The 20,354-nt window shown below is 64.5% G+C and overlaps 1 protein-coding gene across 1 annotated transcript; it reads left to right on the plus strand.

Moving 5' to 3' along the window:
* Window positions 1-18,726: 18,726 nt before the first annotated feature.
* On the plus strand, window positions 18,727-20,139 carry ABHD16B (abhydrolase domain containing 16B). The gene has a single exon (XM_007185188.2). The coding sequence runs from the start codon at window positions 18,727-18,729 to the stop codon at window positions 20,137-20,139; it is 1,413 nt and encodes a 470-aa protein (XP_007185250.2).
* Window positions 20,140-20,354: the final 215 nt, after the last annotated feature.

The following is a 20,354-nucleotide window of genomic DNA, read 5'->3' on the forward strand; positions in this document are numbered from 1 at the left end:
AGTGTCCCCCTGGGCCAGCCCCCTCGCCAGGCCCTTCACCCCCACCGCCACCTCCCCCCGGGCAGCGTCTCCCCCTCTACCCCAGCTGGGTTCTCTAGGGCTGTCTTCAGGGCAATCACTGGTCAGGAAACCTGCCTGTCTATCCTCCAGCCAGTGGTGTTGCTCAGCCGTCCCCATGGCAACAGCCCCGGGAGTCCTGCCCCTCCCAGGAAACTGCCCAGAACCTGTCCCTGTCCTCTCCAAGCCCCTGCTGGAAGCGGACAGGGAGGGAGAGAGGCTGAGGGCAGGGCAGGAGACGCAGCCTAAGGATGCCCGGGCTGCGCGCAGAAACCGCCCTCTGCGCGTCATGCCGGGCCCCGCGGGTGGACTGGGGGCCGGCCCTGGGCTGCAGCAGAGCCCCACCCGGGGGCTGGGGGCCGCCTGGCTGAGGCTGGAGCCTGCTCCTGGGCCTGGCTCGGCCGTGTCTGGTGCCAGCTGGCCCTGCCCTCCCGCTGGGCCTCCCCGAGAGCTCCCTCCAGAGCCAGAGGCTACCTGCCAACCCCACGGCTGCTCCACCCCAACTGTCCTCCCGGCCTGCGCCCCTGCCAAGCCCCACTGCCGCTCCAGCTGCCACCGCCAACTGTCACCCCGTTCCATTCCAAGCGCTCACCCGCAACCGTTCTTCCAAAATGCCACTGCCAAATGCCAGCCCCCTCCCTTCCTGAGCCCCCGCCCCCTCAGCCCCAGGCCCGCACCAGGGCCCTGCCTTCCTGACCTTCACTCCAGACAGAGGCTGGGCCACACCTGCCGTGTGCCTGGGAGGGGCTGGTGTCAGAGGGCAGGGGCAGAAAGCTGGAGGTGAGGTGGGGCTGACCCCCCCCCCCCCCCCCGCCCCGGGCGGGGCGGGAACCGGGCAGAGCAGGGGGCCGCCACGGGGCGGAGCCGCTCTCCCTAGTGGCCGCGCACAGCCAGGCCAGCTGGGGGGTGGGCCGCAGCCTGGGCAAGCCCGGGGGCTGTGGGTGGAGCTGGTGCCTGTCCCTGCGGACCTGTGAACAGCTTGGCCTGACCGCTGACCTTGTCCTCTCCTGGCACTTCACCTCCCACCCCACCAGGCCTCTCTCCGGGGGCCACCAGCCGGCCCCAGCACCCCCCCGCGGGCCCTGCCCCCAGGGCTCCGCTGTCTGAGGCCTGAGCGCGGATGGTGGCACCAGGCTCCCCGCTGGGCTGGCCCAGGTCCCTTTATCATCTGACCCCACCACCTCTGCGGCTCAAGTCTTCTCCTGGCCGCCCCCCTTCCTCCCTAAGCCCCCCTTGGCCTGTTCATCCCTGTGGAGGCCTCGTTCCCTGAGGACGCTTCCCTGATCCCTGCCCCACCCCCACGGGGGGTCTCCACAGCCCCCGCTTCCCCTGGGCACACGGCAGGCACCCTACCCAACGGGGACCTCGCTTGGCCCTGGGAGGAAAGGGGAAGACAGGGCCCGGCTGAGCCAGGAGGCACCGCTGCCAGCCGCAGGTGCGGGCCTGGGGCTGTAATTCCATCTCAGGCGGGCTCTGGAAACTGGGAGGCCGCGGGGGGGGGGGGGGCGGGCAGCCAGTCAGCGCTGGAGCAGGGCAGGGGGGCTGGGGGCCTCCAGCCCCGCCGGAGGAACGCAGCTGCTCCCCGGGGCCACAGCCATGGAGGCTCGCGTTGCAGAAGCTGGTGATGGCTGCAGATAGCCATTGGGGGTGGGGGTGGGGGTGGGGAGGGACAGCGGGCTCTCCCCAGGGTCCTGTTCGGGAGCCGCCAGGCAGGGACATGAAGGGGGGTGCTGGGGGCTACAGTCAGCCAGAGCCTGACGGAGCTCTGTCCTGGGAGCAAAGGGCGAGACGGGGCACATTTTCTGAGCACCTACTCTGTGCCAGGAGTCTCCCCATGGGGTCACCTGGCCCAGCTCCTGTGCTAGGGGCTGGGAGAGGGAGGAAAAGGAGGTGATGAGGGGCCCTGTCCCACGCGGACAAGGTACAGGCCCCTCCCCTCCCACCAGAGGAGGGCGTTCTGGGGTCCCTTTGGTGGGCTTGGAGACGCCCCAGCCCCGTGCGCTGCCAGCCCGCTGCCTCGGCCTCATCCATCCATCCGTTCACGCACTTACTCGGCAACATTCATGCAGCGCATCGAACCTGCCACATGCCACGTACGTCCCAATATTGGAGAGCAAGGCAGGACGCCTGGTGTTCTGGGAAGGAGCCAGGCGGCGAGCAGGTCAGCCGAGAGCTCAGCCAGGGTGGACCCGGGAAGGGAGCTCCCTGGAGAAACGGCCGATGAGAGGGCGGGGCAGGGAAAACGCAGGGGGAGCGTGTGGCAGTGCTGGTAGGACGGAAGGGCTCAGAAAGCAAAGGACAGAGGGACACGGGAGCTGATGGGAAAGGTGGCCGGGGCCATCTGAGCATCAGAGTAACGTCCCGCTGGATATGACACAAAGCACGAAGTGACACGGCCGACATAAACGCAGGGCCGTGAGTCTGGCGTCCTCCAGGAGGTGGAGGCGAACACTCACACTCCTTGAGCGTGGAACCCCCTCTGAGGAAGAGGGCGAGAAAGGGAAAGTGAGGGGCTTTAGCGGGGAGAGACCTGGCAGGCAGCCCCCTAGCCAAGTGATCAGGGACACCATGGGACGTCAGGCCCCGATATGATGTGACAGGAAGGGTCCCTCACCTCTGCTGCTGTCTTCCCCCCAACTCATAACCCTGGTGTGATCATGAGAAAACACATCAGGCAAACCCAAATTGAGGGACATGCGACAAAACACCTGACCGGCACGCCTCAAAACTGTCACGGTCATGAAAACAAGTGCTGTCAGACAAACGGTCCCAGCCCAGAGGAACCTGGGGAGACGTGAGGGCCCTGCAATGTGGTGCCCGGGCTGGGGTCTTGGAGCAGGAGAGGGACACTGATGGAAGAACAGGTGAAATCCAAGTAGGGTCGGAGCTGCACTTAAGAGAAGCTGCCTCAGGGTTGCAGTGGTAACTTTAGGGGAAGCTGGGCCAGGGGAGGGGCACACAGGAACTCTGGGGACTCCCAAACGTCCCCGCTTTTCCATCTACCTAAAATCAGCCCAAAATAAACAGACCCAACCAATCAATGGGACAAAACCTTCAGGCCTGGGGCTCGTTAGCACTTTTGGATCCGAAGGCTCCGGCGGCTCCCAGCCTGCCCACCCTCAGGGCGCAGCAGCCGGGGGTGTAAACCCTGGACCCACGAAGGACTTGCCCCAGTGCCCTGCCGAGAGCCTTGACCCAGCCTCAGCCTGGCCTCCACTTGCACCCGTAATGTCCCTAAAGGTGACCCCAGCCCCCCACACTGTCTTTTTGCTCAAAAAATCCCAATGTTGGGGCTTCCCTGGAAGTCCAGTGGTTAAGACTCTGGGCTTCCACTGCAGGGGGCGCAGGTCCGATCCCTGGTCAGGGAACTAAGACCCCTGCATGCTGTGCGGCACAGGCAGAAAAGAAATCCCAGTGCTGCCAAACCTCACAATGTGCTTTGTCCCAGTCTGTTCTCCCTTTGAACCCCCTGCATCTTTGTCTCAGCTGGAGTGGAGTCTCTCCCCGCTGCAGTAGACCGCATGAAATCCACCTCGCTGCCTCGAAGCCTGTCCGGGGCTGTTTCTGCTGACAGCTGCCATGAGCCTTCGTCATGCCTGTGTGTTTGCACACGTGTTTGTGGGCTCCTCGGGTGTGTGTGTGTGTTGGTGCATGGGTGTGTGTGTGTGTCTGGGTCCGTGTGTGCTTGTTCAGAGGCAACCGCCAGGTTTGTACAAGAGTGTCCTGCTTTGCTCACTCCGGAGGGAACCAGGCCCAGTTCTGGACACTGGGCAGGAGGTGGTCCCGCCCAAATCTCTGGAACGAGGGCAAGACGCCCTCCGGATGGGGAGGGGGGGACGTGGCTGCGGAGGTGACAGCGTGCAGCTTGAGCCGGGCGGGGGGAAGTCCTCGCTGGGCCGAGCCCAGGTGCTCTGGGGGCGATGACCTCAAAGGCCACCTGGGGCCATGTGGCGACTGCCAGGCAGGAGCTTCTGGGGTTTTCCACAGCCTGTAGGTGCCGTCACAGACTTTTGAAGAGGAGACGGTCTCGATCGAATGATCCAGAGAGGTGTTTAGGACGAGGTGTTTAGGTGTTTAGGTGTTAGGACGAGGTGTTTAGGACGAGAGCTGACGAGCCTTGGGTGGAGTGGACACGGTCGATGAGGGAGAAGCGGGGGGAGCTGCCTCTCCGCTTGGCCGCGGGGCGGCGGGTGCCCGTTCAGGGGACAGGAAACCAGAGCGGGTGTGGGCGCGGGAGACACGCGGGTCTGTGGAGCAAGGCCGGGGCTGCAGGTGCCCAGCGGGGGCGGGGAGGCCTCGAAGGAGAGGAGCTGGCTTGGGTGCCTGTGACCCTGGGGCACGCAGCGCACACCCCAGCGTGGCTGGGGTCAGGGGAGGTCATGTGGCAGAAGGGTGACTGCAGGGCACTCCTCTCCCCTGCTCACTGGGGTTTCAGAGGTCGCTTGGGCAGGGGCCCGTGCAGAGCCCTACCCTCGGGGCACCTGGGCCCTGGCGGGTCGGGGGGGGCTCCCACAGCTGTGCCTGGAGGGCCGCCCTGGCTTGGACCCCCTTCTCCAACCAGCCTCAACCGCAGACCCCGTTAATCCACCCAGGACTCTCTCCCCACCTCGGCTGAGGGGTGGGACACAAGAGTCCGTGCTATGGGCCTCAGGGGCCCCCATTAAGATGGGGCAAACTGACCTCCACTCCTGCCCAGGTGGGACCAGCCCCCGAGGGATCCTCCCCTCACCCTGGCACAGCTCTGGGATGCAGCCAGCCCCACCACAGCTGGTGACACTCCCTCCCACGGATGCCCCACACAGCCAGCGTCCAGGGCAGCACAGCCCGAGGGCAGCAGGGAGCACCTGAAATGAAGTGGAATACGCCCCACCCTCCACTGTGGGTGCCTGGGGCATCCCTCCACCCCATCTGCCAGCCTGCTCAGGAAGCCGGCCCACCCCTCACCGCCATCCCCTGGGCCGGACCTGCGGACAGGTGGGTCCCAGGCCCACACACCTGCTGTGGACGAGGGAGACTGCCAGCTGCAGGGGCACCACGCCTGCCCTTTGGCTTTGCCTGACACCAGCTTCACATGCCAGCCCGCCAGGGCCCAGATGTGGCGGTTCTTCTGCCCCAGGGCCTTTGCACCTGCTGTTCCCTCAACCTGGAATGCCTTTCCTGCTCCTACCCACCTGGTGGTTCTCAGCCGTCCTGAGGACCCACTCCCAAGCCTGCCCCCCAGCCCGCCAAGACAGCTGTGCACTCTTGCTCAGGGAGAGTGGAGCCCGCCCAGACAGGACTGCACTTTGGCCTAACGCCTGCACTTTTTGACTGTCCTTCGCCCCTCCCTGTGCTCCATGAGGGCATGGCCATGTCAGATTCCCTCTTGTGTCCTGGGTCCTGAGGGGCCAGCCTGGCCAGAACTGGGATCAACGCCCACTGTGTGATTTTGGGTAAATCACTTACTTCTCTGGGTGACAGTCTGCACCTGAAGAACCCACCTGGCATAGCTGAGTGGACTGAGCAAGACGGCAGGACACAAAAGCGGCCCCAAGGTGCCGCCTCCCTTGTCATCATCGTTATCACGGGGGTTAACAGTCACCAGGGCCAGGTGGGCACGATAAGGGGCCCGGGCCAGGTGGGCGCTGAGAGCAGCCTCCCGGCTTTCTCTGCGGTGCCAGCCTTGGGTGCCCTGTGAGCACATCTTCCTGACAGGATTTAGGCTGGGGTCACCCTGGGCTGCTGCTGGGGGCCCCAGGCAAGGCGGACAGGCCCTGGGAAGAGGCCGTGTTTGCCTGGTGTTGGGAGGTGAGTGAGAACTGCGGGGCAGTTTTCCTCCTCTGAGCCCTCAACCCCACACACCCAGGAGAGGGGCGGGGGGGGGGGGAAGCGGGGGGAGGGGGCTGGAGGGGGCTCGGGGCCTTTGCCTTGGAAGGCCCCTGCCTGCGTGGAGCTGCTGGGGGGAGCCGGGAGGAGCAGTCATCCGACCTGGTCTGACCAGCCCCGCCTCACTGCCCCCAGACCCGGCCAGGACCCTCAGAGACCGTCTCTGTGGCCACGCGTGTGTCTCTGAGGTTCGGGAGGGGTCTGGGAGCGCGAGAGCCCAGTTCCGCAGTCCCCGGCCGCTGCGGGCCGGGCTGCACGGGGCTCTGCACCCCCTCCCCTGGGGGGTCCTGGTGCCGGGGTGGTTTGAAAACCAGAGCCTGGAGGCCTTATCAGACCACAGGTTTTCCTGAGGAAGGAAGGGTGGGTGTGGGCCGCCGGGATGGGACACCTCCTCTGGGCGTGCCCGCCGGGTGGAGGGCGCATGGGCGCTGCCCTCCTGGGGGGGAGGACAGCCTCGCCCAGGGAGACCCTAGCCCAAGGCCCAGCCCGGCCAAGGACAAACAGACCCCAGGCTGGAGAGGCCCTAGGCCAGGCCTCGAGTCTCGGAGCCCCAGGGTGTGCACTCCCTGAAAGCAGGAGCAAATTGTAGCATTTCTGGGAGTGTCCACAGGACCCCCATAATATCCTCAGAGAGCTGTGACCATTCAAACCTCAGCTCCACTTCTAGGGGGGCCCAAGGAAATACGTGCTCAGGTTCACAAAAACCACACGTCCCAGAATGTTCAAGGACGCCCTCTGCAATAGCCCCAAACTGGAAAAACCCACTGCCCATCAGCAGCAGAGTATGTAAGTGAAATGCAGCTTGTCACACAGGGGACACTGGACAGCCAGGAGGACAGCCACCTGTGACTCCCGGCTCCACAGTGGCCTCGCCTCCACGACAGGCCACCTTCAGAAACGGGCGGGACAGGCGGAGCCAGTGAGGTCAAACAGCGATGGCCTTTGGGATGTGGGCCCAAGGGGGCCTCCTGGACTGGCCAGGTCCTGTTCTCCTGTTTCGGGTGCTGGTGACAAGTTGTGTTCAGTTTATGAAAATTCATTAACTATGTACTCAAGGTATGTGCACTTTTCAGTATGAGTGTGGTATGTCAATAAACAGTTATACCAAAAAAAACCAAATCCTCCACTGACCCCTCCCTGAGGGAAGATGCTTCCCTGGGGCTGTCTGTCCTCTTCCCTCCCTGCCCCGACCTGCCTCCTACCTGGGGCTCCAGGGAAGTGGGGGCCAGGAGGGGGCAGCCCCAGGGCAGGTGCTGGGGGCGGCCCTGGGGCCTCTCCTACCTCTGGGGACTGAGGCTCTGCCAGGCTGTCTGCCCCAGGGCCTTCTCCGCTTTCTCAAGAGCAGGGCCCCAAGGAGCCCCAAGGCGGGGGTCCCGAAGCCTCGCAGGTGGGGCCGGGCGGATGTGTGACCCGCCCTGCTGGAGCCAGGCTGGCTGGCCTCGGAGTGCTGGCGTGGGCCCGGGACACCCGCCCTCTGCCTGCTGGGCCGGGGGTGCCTCCCGCCCTCCGCTCTCCCCCCGCGGGTGCCTCTACCCCTTCCGCTTCCAGAGGCCCCGGGGCTATTTTTAACTCGCCAGAGCTGCTGAAGGTGGACAGAGCCTGGGGGTGGGGGGGAGAAGGCCCAGCAGCTACCTTCCTGCCACCACCCCTCCTGGGGTCCGGGCTTCCTGGGGGGGGGGGGGACTGGTCATTCTTGACCTTAGAGGAGAAACAGCACTCCACCCCACAAATATAGGCATACAGGAAGGCCACGTGGATACCCCAAGATTCAGACACATGCCTGGGATACAGACTCAAGCACACACGCATGTGCATACACACACAGGCACACATGCACATGCAAACACACACGCACGGCCCAGGGATATGCTCAGAAACATACCAGATGCACAGAGACTCAGGAGACAAATACAGGGACACATAGACGTTCTCTCAGCCCTCCCCAGACACCTAGTCCTCCTGGAAACACACACACACACACACACACACACACATACACACACACGGGCAGACACACAGCACAGATGCTGGGGGTGCAGGGAGGACCCTCAGGCCACATTCTAGACTGATGTGGGGAGGGGCCTACAGGTGCGGGTGCTCAGCGCACCCTGTTCCAGCTCCCCAAGCACCAGCCAGTTTCCCTGAGCTCTCAGCACCTTCCCAGCCCAGATGCCCCACCCCGGCCACCGCCTCCCCCAGATGAGGGGCAGGCCTGCGGCAGGAGCCGCTGAGCTGACTCGCAGCCTCTTCCCCCGCACTCTGGCCCACGCCCGCTCAGGACAGGAAACCGAGAGAGGGATGGGGGCGGCAGTCCATGGCGCTGTGGCCTCAGGGCCTCCCCTTCCTAGCCCTGCTCCCCACTTCCCCTCTCCTCCCCTGGCCTTTGTTCCCTGGAGCAGCTCACCCCCCACCCTGCGGGGGAACCAGAGTCTATCCTGGAAAACCCCAGGTGCTGGGCTGGGGGCCTCTGTCCGCTGCATCCGGGTCCAGGGGGAGGAGGAAGCCGGGAGGACAGACGGGGCCGGGACCCATTGGCCGGGGGGCAGCCGGTTGGCTTCCAAAACCCCTCCACCCCCCACACCCCCACCTCTGTCCCTGGAGGCCCCAGAGGGATGGAGGAGGGCGGGAGCCGGCCTGGAGGACAGGACATCCTCTTGGCAGGACACAGGACGCCAGGCCGGAGGTTCCCAGCCCCAGTCAAGGCCACAGGGGGAAAAGGCCACTGGGGCCTGGGGCTCACCAGTTCCGAGATGGGCCCGGGCACCGACAGCCGTGACTTCGGGAAGGACAGCAGAGCCAGCACCAAAGAAACACCCGAGTCCCTGACACTCCCCCAGGCCCCTTCTGGCCCGCCAGCGTGTGGACCCACTCCCGGTGGCACCAGGCCCAGGGCCCCGCCTCAGGGAGCCCCACAGGTCACGGGAGAGGCCAGAAGGCCAGGGGGTCACCATCGCCTGCACCGTGGGGCACCCCCACCCCCGCTGGGCGTCCACTCCTGGGAGCCCATGTGAATCCCAGGGCCCAGGGCCCAGACCTCAGGCCAGCGCAGCCCTCCCCTGCCCAGGACTAGAAACCCAGGGACAGTCAAGGTGGGGTGAAGGCCACGGGGAACCCTTGCTCCTGCACCCCCTCCCGCAGCAAAGCAGCAGCCCCCCAAGCGTGGCCCCCCAAGCTGGCACCGTCAGCCCACGGCTGACCGTCCGCTCAGTGGTCTGGGAGCTGACGGTCCCAGGATATCACCGCATCCAGGCTGCCTGACCTGGGAGCAAGCCTGTGCCTGCTGGCCAGTGGTGAGTCCGACACAAGTGCCCACTAGCCATTGACAGACACTTCTGCCGGCCTGTTCTGGTTACCTGGGTGGGAAACGATGCCCCATCTAAAAACAGCCTATAAAAATGAGTTACCTCGGGGCTTCCCTGGTGGCGCAGTGGTTGAGAGTCTGCCTGCCAATGCAGGGGACACGGGTTCGAGCCCTGGTCTGGGAAGATCCCACATGCCGCGGAGCGACTAGGCCGGTGAGCCACAATTACTGAGCCTGCGCTCTAGAGCCCCTAAGCCACAACTACTGAGCCTGCGCGTCTGGAGCCTGTGCTCCGCAACAAGAGAGGCCGCGATAGTGAGAGGCCCGTGCACCGCGATGAAGAGTGGCCCCCACTTGCCGCAACTAGAGAAAGCCCTCACATAGAAACGAAGACCCAACATAGCCATAAATAAATAAATAAAATTAAAAAATAGATAACCCCCCAAAAAAAGTAAAAAAAAAAAAAAAAAAAGTGAGTTACCTCAATGCACAGCTTGAGTCTGGATCTGCCTCTGTTCACCCGAGTTAAAATCACCGAAGGGGGGGCTTCCCTGGTGGTGCAGTGGTTGAGAATCTGCCTGCCAATGCAGGGGACACGGGTTCGAGCCCTGGTCTGGGAAGATCCCACATGCCGCGGAGCAACTAGGCCCGTGAGCCACAGTTGCTGAGCCTGCGCGTCTGGAGCCTGTGCTCTGCAGCAAGAGAGGCCGCGATAGTGAGAGGCCCGCGCACCGCGATGAAGAGTGGCCCCCGCTTGCCGCAACTAGAGAAAGCCCTCGCACAGAAACGAAGACCCAACACAGCTAAAAATAAGTAAAATAAATAAATAAATTAAAAATTAAAAAAAAAAAAAGAAAGAAAAAAAAATCACCAAAGGGGAGTTAACCACGGACTTAGCTCATGACCCAAGAGGAGCGACACCTCTGCCAGCAAGACAAGGCCAAACCCAGCCCTCACAGCTCCCAGCCCTCAGTTCTGTCCCCATCGCCTCCGCACGCTTTCCTTGATTCCACTCACAGTTCTTACGTCTTTTGAAAAATGAGGCTTTATTGGAGTATAATTTACATACAATGATATTCACCAATTTGAAGCATACAATTCGATGAGCTCTGACAAACAGTCGTGTAAGCAACCCCACTGTTCCCCCACTATTATGATATAGAACATTCCTATCACCCCCCAGTCCCCTCAGCCTCTTGGTGTTCATTCTGCCCCCGGCCCCCCGGCCCTGCCCTGCCCTGCCCACCATTGACCCGCTCTCTGTCACTATAGTTTTGTCTTTCCCAGGATTTCACATAAACAAAGCCGCGTAGAATGGGGTCTTCTGGTCCCGGCTCCTTTCCCTTAGCAGGGATGATCGTTCTGAGCAGCAGTTATCCACTCCTTTTCTTGCCAGTGTGTAGACGGACCATTTGCCAGCTGACAAATTCATTTCATTTCTTTGGGGTAAGTTCCTAGGAGTGGGACTGCGGGATCATTCTAATGCTTGTTTTCTAAACCTCTGAGTGTGTTTGTCTTTGCTCTGCCCCACGAGGCTGTAAGCTCCACCAAGGGAAGAGGCATCTCTTGTGTTGTTCATCGCCACGACCAGAGCCCAGTGCAATTCCGTGCCAGGACTACTGCCCACAGAGTGAGTGAGTGAATGAACCAGTGATGGTGGTGCCTGGGACGGTGGATTTGGGTGATGCTGATGGGACGTGATCATGGCGCTGAAGGCAATAGAGGTGACGATGATGATGGAGGTGACTGTGGTTAGGGGACAGTGACAGGGGCTGCTGGCGGTGACAGAGGTGGTGTCTGTCACGGTGAAGGCTAGAAACGCCTGCTTTGCCCTCCGTGGAGCCGTCGTGAGGGCCCTCTTTGAATGTCTCCTCCACCTCCCCACCTCCAAACACCTCCAGTCCCCCACTCCAGAGTCACACCTTGGAGCAAGTCATCACCTAAACCTCCACCCACCCTGAAGCGACTCTTCCCACCAGCTCCCGCTGTGGCCACGCCCCCACTCGCCCACAGCTGTGACATCTCACCAGGAACAGCCCTCCTTTCTCCCAAGCACTCGGCTTTCCCCTCTCTTGGCTTCCTTCGTATCCTGTTTAGATTTCATATTTTCTCTGGAGAACACCAGAAGCGTTAGCGTACCCATCCTCTCCTGGTACCACTCTCTCCTTGCCAGCGCCTAAGCCGCTGCTCTCCGCTCGGAAAATCAGCCGGGAGGCTGGTGCCACCGGGAGCGGACCCTGACTCGCCGGGCCTCGCACTCCTCCCAGGCCGCTGTGCCCGCCTGCTCCCACACCCCCCCCCCCCCCCCGTGCCGGCCCCTCCCTGCCTTCTGGAGCCTTCCTCCAGCCTAAGCCGCGCCCCCGCCCCCAGCCCTTCCTTCACAAAGCAGTGACTGCTCTGAAATGCAAACGTGAGTTTGGAACTTTCTTGCTGAATCTTTCAGTGGCTTCTGAGAAGTGGCTTCCTCTCAAACCCCTCTCCCCAGTTGACCAGGCCCCACGTGATCTGTCCCCCATTCCTGGCCTCATTCCTGTACCCCCCCTCCCAGGTTCCAGCCACACTGGCCTCGTTCTTATTCCTCCAGGACGCCAAGTTCCCTTCAGCTCCAGGCCTCTCCCAGGGCCAGGCTGCGAACTCCTCGCCACCTTCCTGGTCTCGGCTCCTGCCCTCCCCACTCCAGGCTGGCGACCACCCGGTGTTCCCTCCTGAAAGGCCCTCCCTCAGGCTAAGCCCTTACTTGTGCTCAGCAAGCGCCCTGGGGCAGCCCTGTCCCCCGCCACCAGCCCCGCAGGCCCTCCGTGAATGGTGCTTGTTGGGAAAGTGAGGGGGGATTGGAGGCGGGTTCTTCAGTTCATCGCCAGGCGCAGAGATGACCGAGGAGGAAGAACTAGCTCCATCCGGGCTTCCTGGGGGCGAGGAAGGCCAGGCCCAGGCAGTGGTCACCAGCTGGGGTATGGGGGAGGCCCCCCCTCCAGGATGCGAGGGACCTGGGAGACTCCTGCCCCACGCGGGTCCCAGGCACCGCCTGGGACTTTCCAGGGGGCTGTGCCACCAAGGGAACCTCTGCTGCTGGGGCCGGGGCACCCGGGCATTTCCTGCCCAGCCTCACTCCCGGAGGCCCCAGCCCTGTGGCCCCGCTCCTTCCTCCCCCGCCAGGGGGGTTTCCACCCAGCCTGAGCCCTGCTATTTTTAGCTGAGGGAGAGGGACCAACTCCTGGCCCCATTGCTTCCCCAGAGGGAGCATGGGCAAAATGGGGGCTGGGCGCCAGAGGCTGGGGAGTTGACCCCCTAACTCCCCACACCAGGGCACACCTGGGCAGCCCAGGTGGCCAGTGCATGGGCCCAGTGGGCAGGGGCTCCAGCCCTCGGGTGGGGTGGGCCCAGGGCCTGGGTGGGCTACCGCCCACTTCCTGCGGCCTCGCCCCAGCACTTCAAAGGCTGCTGGCAGCCCTGTGGTCACTCCCGGCTCCCACGCAGCTCAGCCTGAGGGGCGGGCCCGGCGCAGGAGCCCCGGCAGCTGAGTCCCGCTCCTCAGGCAGCTTCAAAGTGGCTGGGTGGGCAGCCCTGCGGTTAGATCCCCAGGGCGGGTGGGGGACAGGAAGGGGGGGATAAGGGGGCCCTCTCTGCTCCTGCGTCCTCCCCGCCCCACTGCCTTCCTGGGTGGGCTTAGGGCAAAGGCCCAGACGCTTTCCTGGCCCCCAGATCCTGTCCTGGAGCCAGGCCGCCTGGGGGTGGTGATGCCTTCATGACTGTGGTGTGTGTGCGGTCCGAGTGGGCTCCCCCTGGAGGGCAGCCCCCTGGGGAAACCTCAGGAGCCAACGCGGGGCGCCCCTCCTGGACCCCTCAGGGCCCCGGCTGTGGCGAGGGGGCGCGGACCCCTTCCCTTCCCCCCATCCCCCCTCCCTTCTTGCCCCACTTTTCTGCCTGAAGCGGGGCAGCCGGGAGGGGAGGGGACGGGGAGAAGGGCCTGCCTGTCTGGGCCCTGGCGCGGCCCCGCCCACACCCTCCACGGAGGTGGGCTGGATGGGCTGCGGTGGGCTTGACCCCGCGCCAGCTCCCCAGAGACCGGCGGGGTGAGAGGGGTGGGGAGCCCGCGCCTCAGAGCAGCCGCCCCGGAGCTGAGCAGACGCTGAGAACAGAGACTGTCTGTGAGCAAGTGGGGGGAGGAAACTTCCAGGGTCCCCTGGGGTCAGCTCCAGGACAGTTGCCATTTTTAATCTGCGCAAGAGACTTAGAAGGAGCCGCGAGGGCTGTAACCTAGATCCGCTCAGAGGCAGCGCAGGAGGTGCCGGCAGTGCAGCCCAAGGAGGGCCCCTCCCCCGGCTGCGTACCCCGAAGGGCGGAGCCGACCCTGCGCCAGAGACCCCAGGAGATCTCGGGGGCCTTGCAGGGTCCCCCCTGCTCTGGGCTGGCTCTGCCCCGCCCCCAACCTCCAGACGCTTCCCCCTCCTCCGCTCTCTGGTGTGGGTTGGGGGGCGTCAGGAAGGAGCCCCCAGCCCTGACGCCGGGCCTAAGCGGAAGCCAGCTTCAGCCCACCCACCGGGGCAGGTGGGAGAGCCACGCCCCAGGAAGGCTGGCCCTGGGGGTCTCGGGTGGAGGCCAAGGGGATCCCCACCCAGTCCTCGCCAAGGAGAGCCGAGGGCTCACTCCTGAGACCCCTACCCACGCCCCCCACCTGCTTCTTCGCTCTTGGGCTGGCTGCCTGGACCCAGGATGCTGCTGGGGGTATAGTGGGAGCGTCCCAGTAACAGCCCCGCCTCCAAAGAGGAGCCGCTTCCCCGCTGGAGTGTCAGGAGGAGGGGGACGGGGCACCGGTGTGGGGGGCTCCGGGTCGCCCTCCGGAGCTCTCCAAGGACCACTGTGTGGGTTGCCCCTTTGGAGACACCTCCCACCTTCCGCCTCAACACCAGGAGACAAATGTTGATGGTTCTGGGACTTGGAGGAGCCAGGAGGGAAAGGCAACATCTGTGCCCCCTGGAGACCCCCACCGGTGGAGTCAGAGTCCCCAGGAGAGGCTCTGTGGGCAGGAACCAGGGCTCCAACTCGGGGGTGGGGGGAAGGGGGGGCGCTGGGGCAAGTGGGCAAGGAGCCATCTCAGGCCCTCTGTGCTGATCCCCTTTCCCGCCATCATCACTGGTCTTCAGAGTCCCCTGCTGAAAACACGTAGCACCCCCAAACCCCAAGACCTGACTCCCAGGCCGAGGGTACCCCATCCTTTGCATCATCCCATCATCCCCGCCCCGCTTAGTCTCCCCTCTCCAGAGCCAGGGCTGGCTGAGATCCAGGCCACAGTTTCCATCTGGCCACCAAGAGAGAAGCTGGCCAGCCCGGGGGTCCCACAGGTGAGGAACCTCCAAGGGGCAGCGGGCAAAAAGCAGGACTGGATTACCTGACTGATGGAATGGCTCCTGGTGCCTGGTCAGCAGGTCAGGATCAGTCAACACTCATTAAACTTATACACACGTAGACCAACAAATACTAAACCACCACACTCCCTGGCCTTGCTGCAGACGCTCCCCACATGACTCACAGGCCAGCACAAACTTTTGGAAAAGCAATCTGGCCACACCCTGGCACACTCTTAGGACTCGGGTGTGGAGGGGAAATCACCAAGAGGGCAGGATCCTCAGACAAGGGTGTTCTTGGCAGCCACGCTGAAGGGAAAGATCTGGAAACCTGGGTATCCACCAGCAGAGGGTACGCTGGGGCGTTAGTGTCTGCACATGGGGAGAAGTGGCCACTGGCCAGCCGCGGGCATGCGGCGATGCTCACAGGCCTGTAGGTGGGCATGTCTGCAGGCAAGTAGAGAAAGGTTAAGACTTTTGGGTACCAGAGAGGGGCTTGGAAAGCACGGTCCCCTTTCGTACACTCTGCCTGACTCATGGCAGGGAGCCTATGTGACTCTTTGCATAACATAATGCAGCCATCACCTTACATCAAACCCTGAGTGGGGGCTGCAGGAGTGGAAAGGGTAAGGTCCGCCCTGAGGGGCTCCGCCAGCAGCGACCCGGGGCTCCGAGCGTGCACTGATGCTTCCAGCCGTGCATGGGGCCCCGGGGACCACCCTAGGAGCGGGCCTGTGGCCTGCACACACTGTGCACCACCCAGGGGTGTCGAGCCCCCGGGAAGTAGGCCCACATCCGACTGGCCTGGAGGGCTCCTGACCCCAACCCAGGCTTTACCCTGATGGGGGGACAGTGGGAGGGGAGGCTGAGACTGACCCGCAGGAAGGCAGGAGGAGAGGGCGGGGGTGTGCACAGCTCCCCACAAACCCCGCCATCCTTGAGGGCGCCGGTAACTCTCTGTGATTCCAGATGTTCAGCAGCTGTCTTGGCCATTTCCGCCCCTTCTCTGACCCCGCATCCGCCAGGAAACGTCCCCTCCTGTCCTCGGGCTCCGAGCCACCCCCTACCTTCCCTGCACCCCATTTCCTGAGCAGAGGCGTTTGTGCAGACTCAGCTCCCCCTCCCGTGGGGCAGCTTCAGCTTTCCCAGGGCCGGTGCTGCCCCCAGAGCCCGGACACCCTCTGCCAGGGGCTCTGATCCTGCCCCCGCCCCTCCAGCCTCTGGGACTGGTTTTCCCTCTCTCCCTCCGTTCCTCCTCCGAGGCTGGCAGCCTATATCGGGGCCTCTGGGGAAGCTGAGCAGAACCGGCCAGGAGGGAGCCCTGCTCAGTGGGGGAGGGTGGGAGCCCTGTGGGGTGGAGGCCAGAGGTCAGAGACCCCAGCCAGCCCTGTGGGAGGGGGTGGGAGAGGGGGGACGCACGCTCAGATGTCTGCCCGGTGGACACTGGGGGGTGGCCTCTTCCATCTGAGCACCGAAAACAGGGGACACAGCCCCACCTTCGCTGAGCAGACCGAGGCCAGGGGTATGGGGCACAAGAGGTCACTGCTGCTGCAGCTGGTCCCGTCTGGGGGGTCTTCTGGAGAGGGGACAGCAGGAGGAGGACTCCCTTCCTGTCATGTGCTTTCCTGTCTCAACAGAGCCGGTGATTCTGGGGCACTTGGGCTCCTGTGGGCTGGGGGCAGGGCTGGTGGGGTCAGGGGCCAGGCCAGACACAGGGTAAGGGCTCCGGGGGGCCAGCAGCCCCAGCCCGTTGACCTCTGCCCCCCAGAATCCGGTCTCTGGCTGTTCCCCCTCCTCCAAGCTTCCTGCTCTTCCGGGGGAGCCAAGGGCAGGTGGGCCCGGCCAAAGGGAAGCCTCTATTTCCAACCAAGATGGGAGACTACCCCCAGGAGGACGCTGCTCCTCCATGCCCCGTCTTTCCCCGGGGAATCAAAACAGAATGTGATGTGTCCACCATACCGTGCAGACGATCCCGCGGGCCGCCCCACCGCGGCCGCCATGTCTGCCTGGATCCGGGCTGAGCACAGGACGAAGCCTCTGCTCTGCGGCTGGGGTCGCTCCTGAGGGCTCGCAAAGTGAGCCTGGAGCCTCTGGGTCTGCACGCCCCCCGCCCCCCCAGGATATGAGTTTATGAAAGAGGTCCCTAGGAGAGTAAACGCCCACACGCTCCCCCTAACCTCAGGGCCGGGGCCGACTTCTCAGGAGGACCAGGACCACCAGTCCCCATGGGCGGCTCTGCCCATCCCCTGACCCCAGACATGGCACCCTGCGGGCTCCCTCCTGGGGCGGTGCCCCCACGGCCCCTGCTGCACTAAAGTGCACCTAGTGAAGAGGAGAAGTGCTTTCAGGGCAGAGGGAACAGGAGCGGAGCCTGCACCCGGGCTCTGAGCCGCCCTCTTGGGCCTCAGGACCCGACTGATGAGTGAAGCAACCCCGTCTGGGACACGAGCTGGATAATCAGGAAGATCAGAATCTCAGCGCCTGGGGGCAGGGGTGCTGGGGGCAGAGTTGCCAGATTTAGCAAAAAATAACAAACACACCAAAAAGCAGGATGTCCAATTACAGTTGAATTTCAGATAAATGATACTTTAATATGAGTATGTTTCATGCAATATTTAGGACATACTTACACTCAAAAAAAGTATTGGTTGCTTATTTGAAATTCAAATTTAACTGGGTGTTCTGTATTTTACCTGGAAACAGGGGTTGGGGGGATGGCTATTCAACCCTCTCAACTCACTCACTCTGCCCATTGGCCCCTCCTGCCCACCAGCCCTGGAGGGCAGCAGCCGTCCTCAGCTCTGTGTCCCAAGCCTGGCGGCAGCTGACCGGACCAACAATGCCCCCAGCTCAGCGTCACAGGGCAGTGGAGCAGAGAGGACTTGTGGGGCCTGGAGCCCCCTCCCCAGAGGGCTGGGGTCTCCAAGGCAGGCCTCTCGGGTTCCGAGGGTCCAGGTGGGTTTGCCAAATTCCCTTTCAGGTCCAGGCAACTGTTGAAGGAGCCCCCCCCCCAACCCCGGAACCTGGCTCTTGTCTGCCTCCCCCCATGGACTCTGCCCTGCCCTCTTTGCCCTCAGGTGGGCCAGCCCACTTTGGTGCAGGAGAGAAAGGAGAACCCACGAGAGCCCTCCAGAAAAGGAGAAGGGACATCTTGTGGGGTGGTTTCAGGGAGAGGAGGGCTCGACCAGGGGCTGAAAATGAGGAACATTGGCCAGGCAGGACCCACCTGGAGAAGATCATTGCCTCTGCAGGCGTCAGTGGAAAGAGGATCCAGAACAGCCCGGGGTGGGGGGGCAGGGTCGGGGCAGGGGGGGGGTGGTTTCCAGCCTGCGCTCACCCCCTTTCCTGGGAAGGAAGGTGTGGAGGGCAGGGGCACAGGCAGTGAGCAAAGAGCCCCACCAGCCAGCCTCGCTGCTCCCCCAGGAACTTCCTGGGCGTCGCCCTTGCACTGGGAGGGCTGGGCAGGGAGCTGCTCCTCCTGGCCGGCCTGTTGGGGGGCCCACGTAGCCTTTGCGGACTCTCACACAGCCTGATCCCCAGGGCTGCTTCGTCCTGTCTCTGCTCCCTCTCCCACCCGGGCAGGTGCCGCGGGAGGTGGTGGGGGTTCAGGGCCGTGGGCAGCCCTGCATTTTTCCCGGTGAGACCCAGGAAGAGGTCAGCACTGTTGATTTCTGGCCTGTGTGTCCACCTACAGTTCAAGGAGGAGGGGGCCAGACGCTGCTCAGGCGCGGGTGGAGATGGCCTTGGGCGTGGGGTGAGAGGCTAATGAGGCCCCGGGAGAATGCGGGCCAAAGAGGGCCTGGCGAGGGTGTGGCCGCGCCAGGGTCCTGAGGCTGTGGCCCTGGCGGGGGTGGGGGGCGGTCCACCGCGCCCGGGAACCCTTTGTGCGCCCATCACAGAGTGCCGCCTCTCCCGGGCAACGGTGACTCACAAAGCCGGCCCTCGCCGGGCAGAGGACGCCTCTCCTGGTCCCCGGTGGGCCCAGGTCATAAAGGCCACGAGGGCCAAGCCCTGAGGAGGCATGTCCCGAGGCGGCCCCGCGCGCGCCCGCCCCTGCCGCCGCCCTCCGGGCCGGACCTGGGCCTCCCACTGCAAGCGCAACCCGGCCCGGCGACTGGGCCTTAGGGCTCTCTGTCGGGGCCCAGCGCCTCGGCGCCCATGTGCGTGGTCTGCTTCGTGAAGGCGCTGGTGCACCTGTTCAAGATCTACCTGACGGCAAACTACACCTACAACTTCCGCGGCTGGCCTGTGGGCTTCCGCTGGGATGACGTGCGCGCCGCCGCCGGGGGCCGCAGCGGTCACCGGGCGCTGACGTGCGCGGCGGCCGCGGCGGGCGTGTGGCTGCTGCGGGGCGCGGCGCTGGGCGAAGACGCGCAGGGGCGGCCGCCCCGCGGGGCGCGCAGCCAGGCGCAGTGCCTCCTGCAGCAGATCCGTGAGCTGCCCGGCCAGCTCGCCAGCTACGCGCTGGCCCACTCAATGGGCCGCTGGCTCGTGTACCCCGGCTCCATGTTCCTGATGACGCGGGCGCTGCTGCCGCTGCTGCAGCAGGGCCAGGAGCGCCTGGTGGACCGCTACCGCGGCCGGCGCGCCAAGCTGGTGGCCTGTGACGGCAACGAGATCGACACCATGTTCATGGACCGCCGCCAGCGCCCGGGCAGCCATGGCCGCGGCCTGCGCCTCGTCATCTGCTGCGAGGGCAACGCCGGCTTCTACGAGATGGGCTGTCTGTCGGCGCCGCTGGAGGCCGGCTATTCGGTGTTGGGCTGGAACCACCCGGGCTTCGGGGGCAGCACGGGCGCGCCGTTCCCTCAGCATGACGCCAACGCCATGGACGTGGTGGTCAAGTACGCGCTGCACCGCCTGCACTTCCCGCCCGCGCACGTGGTGGTCTACGGCTGGTCCATCGGCGGCTTCACGGCCACGTGGGCCACCATGACGTACCCGGAGCTGGGCGCACTGGTGCTCGATGCCACCTTCGACGACCTCGTGCCGCTGGCGCTGAAGGTCATGCCCCACAGCTGGAAGGGGCTGGTGGTGCGCACGGTGCGCGAGCACTTCAACCTCAACGTGGCCGAGCAGTTGTGCCGCTACCCCGGGCCGGTGCTGCTGCTCCGGCGCACGCTGGACGACGTGGTCAGCACCTCGGGCCACCTGCGCCCCCTGCCGTCGGGCGACGTGGAGGGCCACCGCGGCAACGAGCTGCTCCTGCGCCTGCTGCAGCACCGCTACCCCGCCGTGATGGCGCGCGAGGGCCTCGCTGTCGTGACCCGATGGCTGCGTGCCGGCAGCCTGGCCCAGGAGGCCGCCTTCTACGCGCGCTACCGCGTGGATGACGAGTGGTGCCTAGACCTGCTGCGCTCCTACCGCGCGCGCTGCGAGGACCGGCAGGAGGACCAGGAGGCCTGGGGCCCGCACGGGCTCGCTTTCCCCTGGTTAGTGGGCCAGGGCCTGAGCCGGCGGCGGCGCCGGCAGGTCGCGCTGTTCCTGGCTCGCCAGCACCTCAGGAATGTGGAGGCGACCCACTGCAGTCCGCTGGAACCCGAGGACTTCCAGTTGCCCTGGAGGCTGTAGACCGTGCTTCTGCGTGTCCCTTCTCCCACCCCCCACCCCCCACCCCCCACCCCAAACCAGTAAAGCTGGCCCTGCCCAGGATCCCCACCTGGTGTCTGGGGGAGGGTGGGGCAGTGCATAGGGACCTGGCACTCTCCCTCACTGGGGCCTCCCCTTCCCTCCTTTCTCTTCCTCCCTCCAACATTTGTGGACGGTCCCAGTCTGCTCCCAGCTGC

This window comes from Balaenoptera acutorostrata, chromosome 15, assembly GCF_949987535.1.
Source record: "Balaenoptera acutorostrata chromosome 15, mBalAcu1.1, whole genome shotgun sequence".
In the NCBI taxonomy this organism is placed as follows: Eukaryota; Metazoa; Chordata; class Mammalia; order Artiodactyla; family Balaenopteridae; genus Balaenoptera; species Balaenoptera acutorostrata.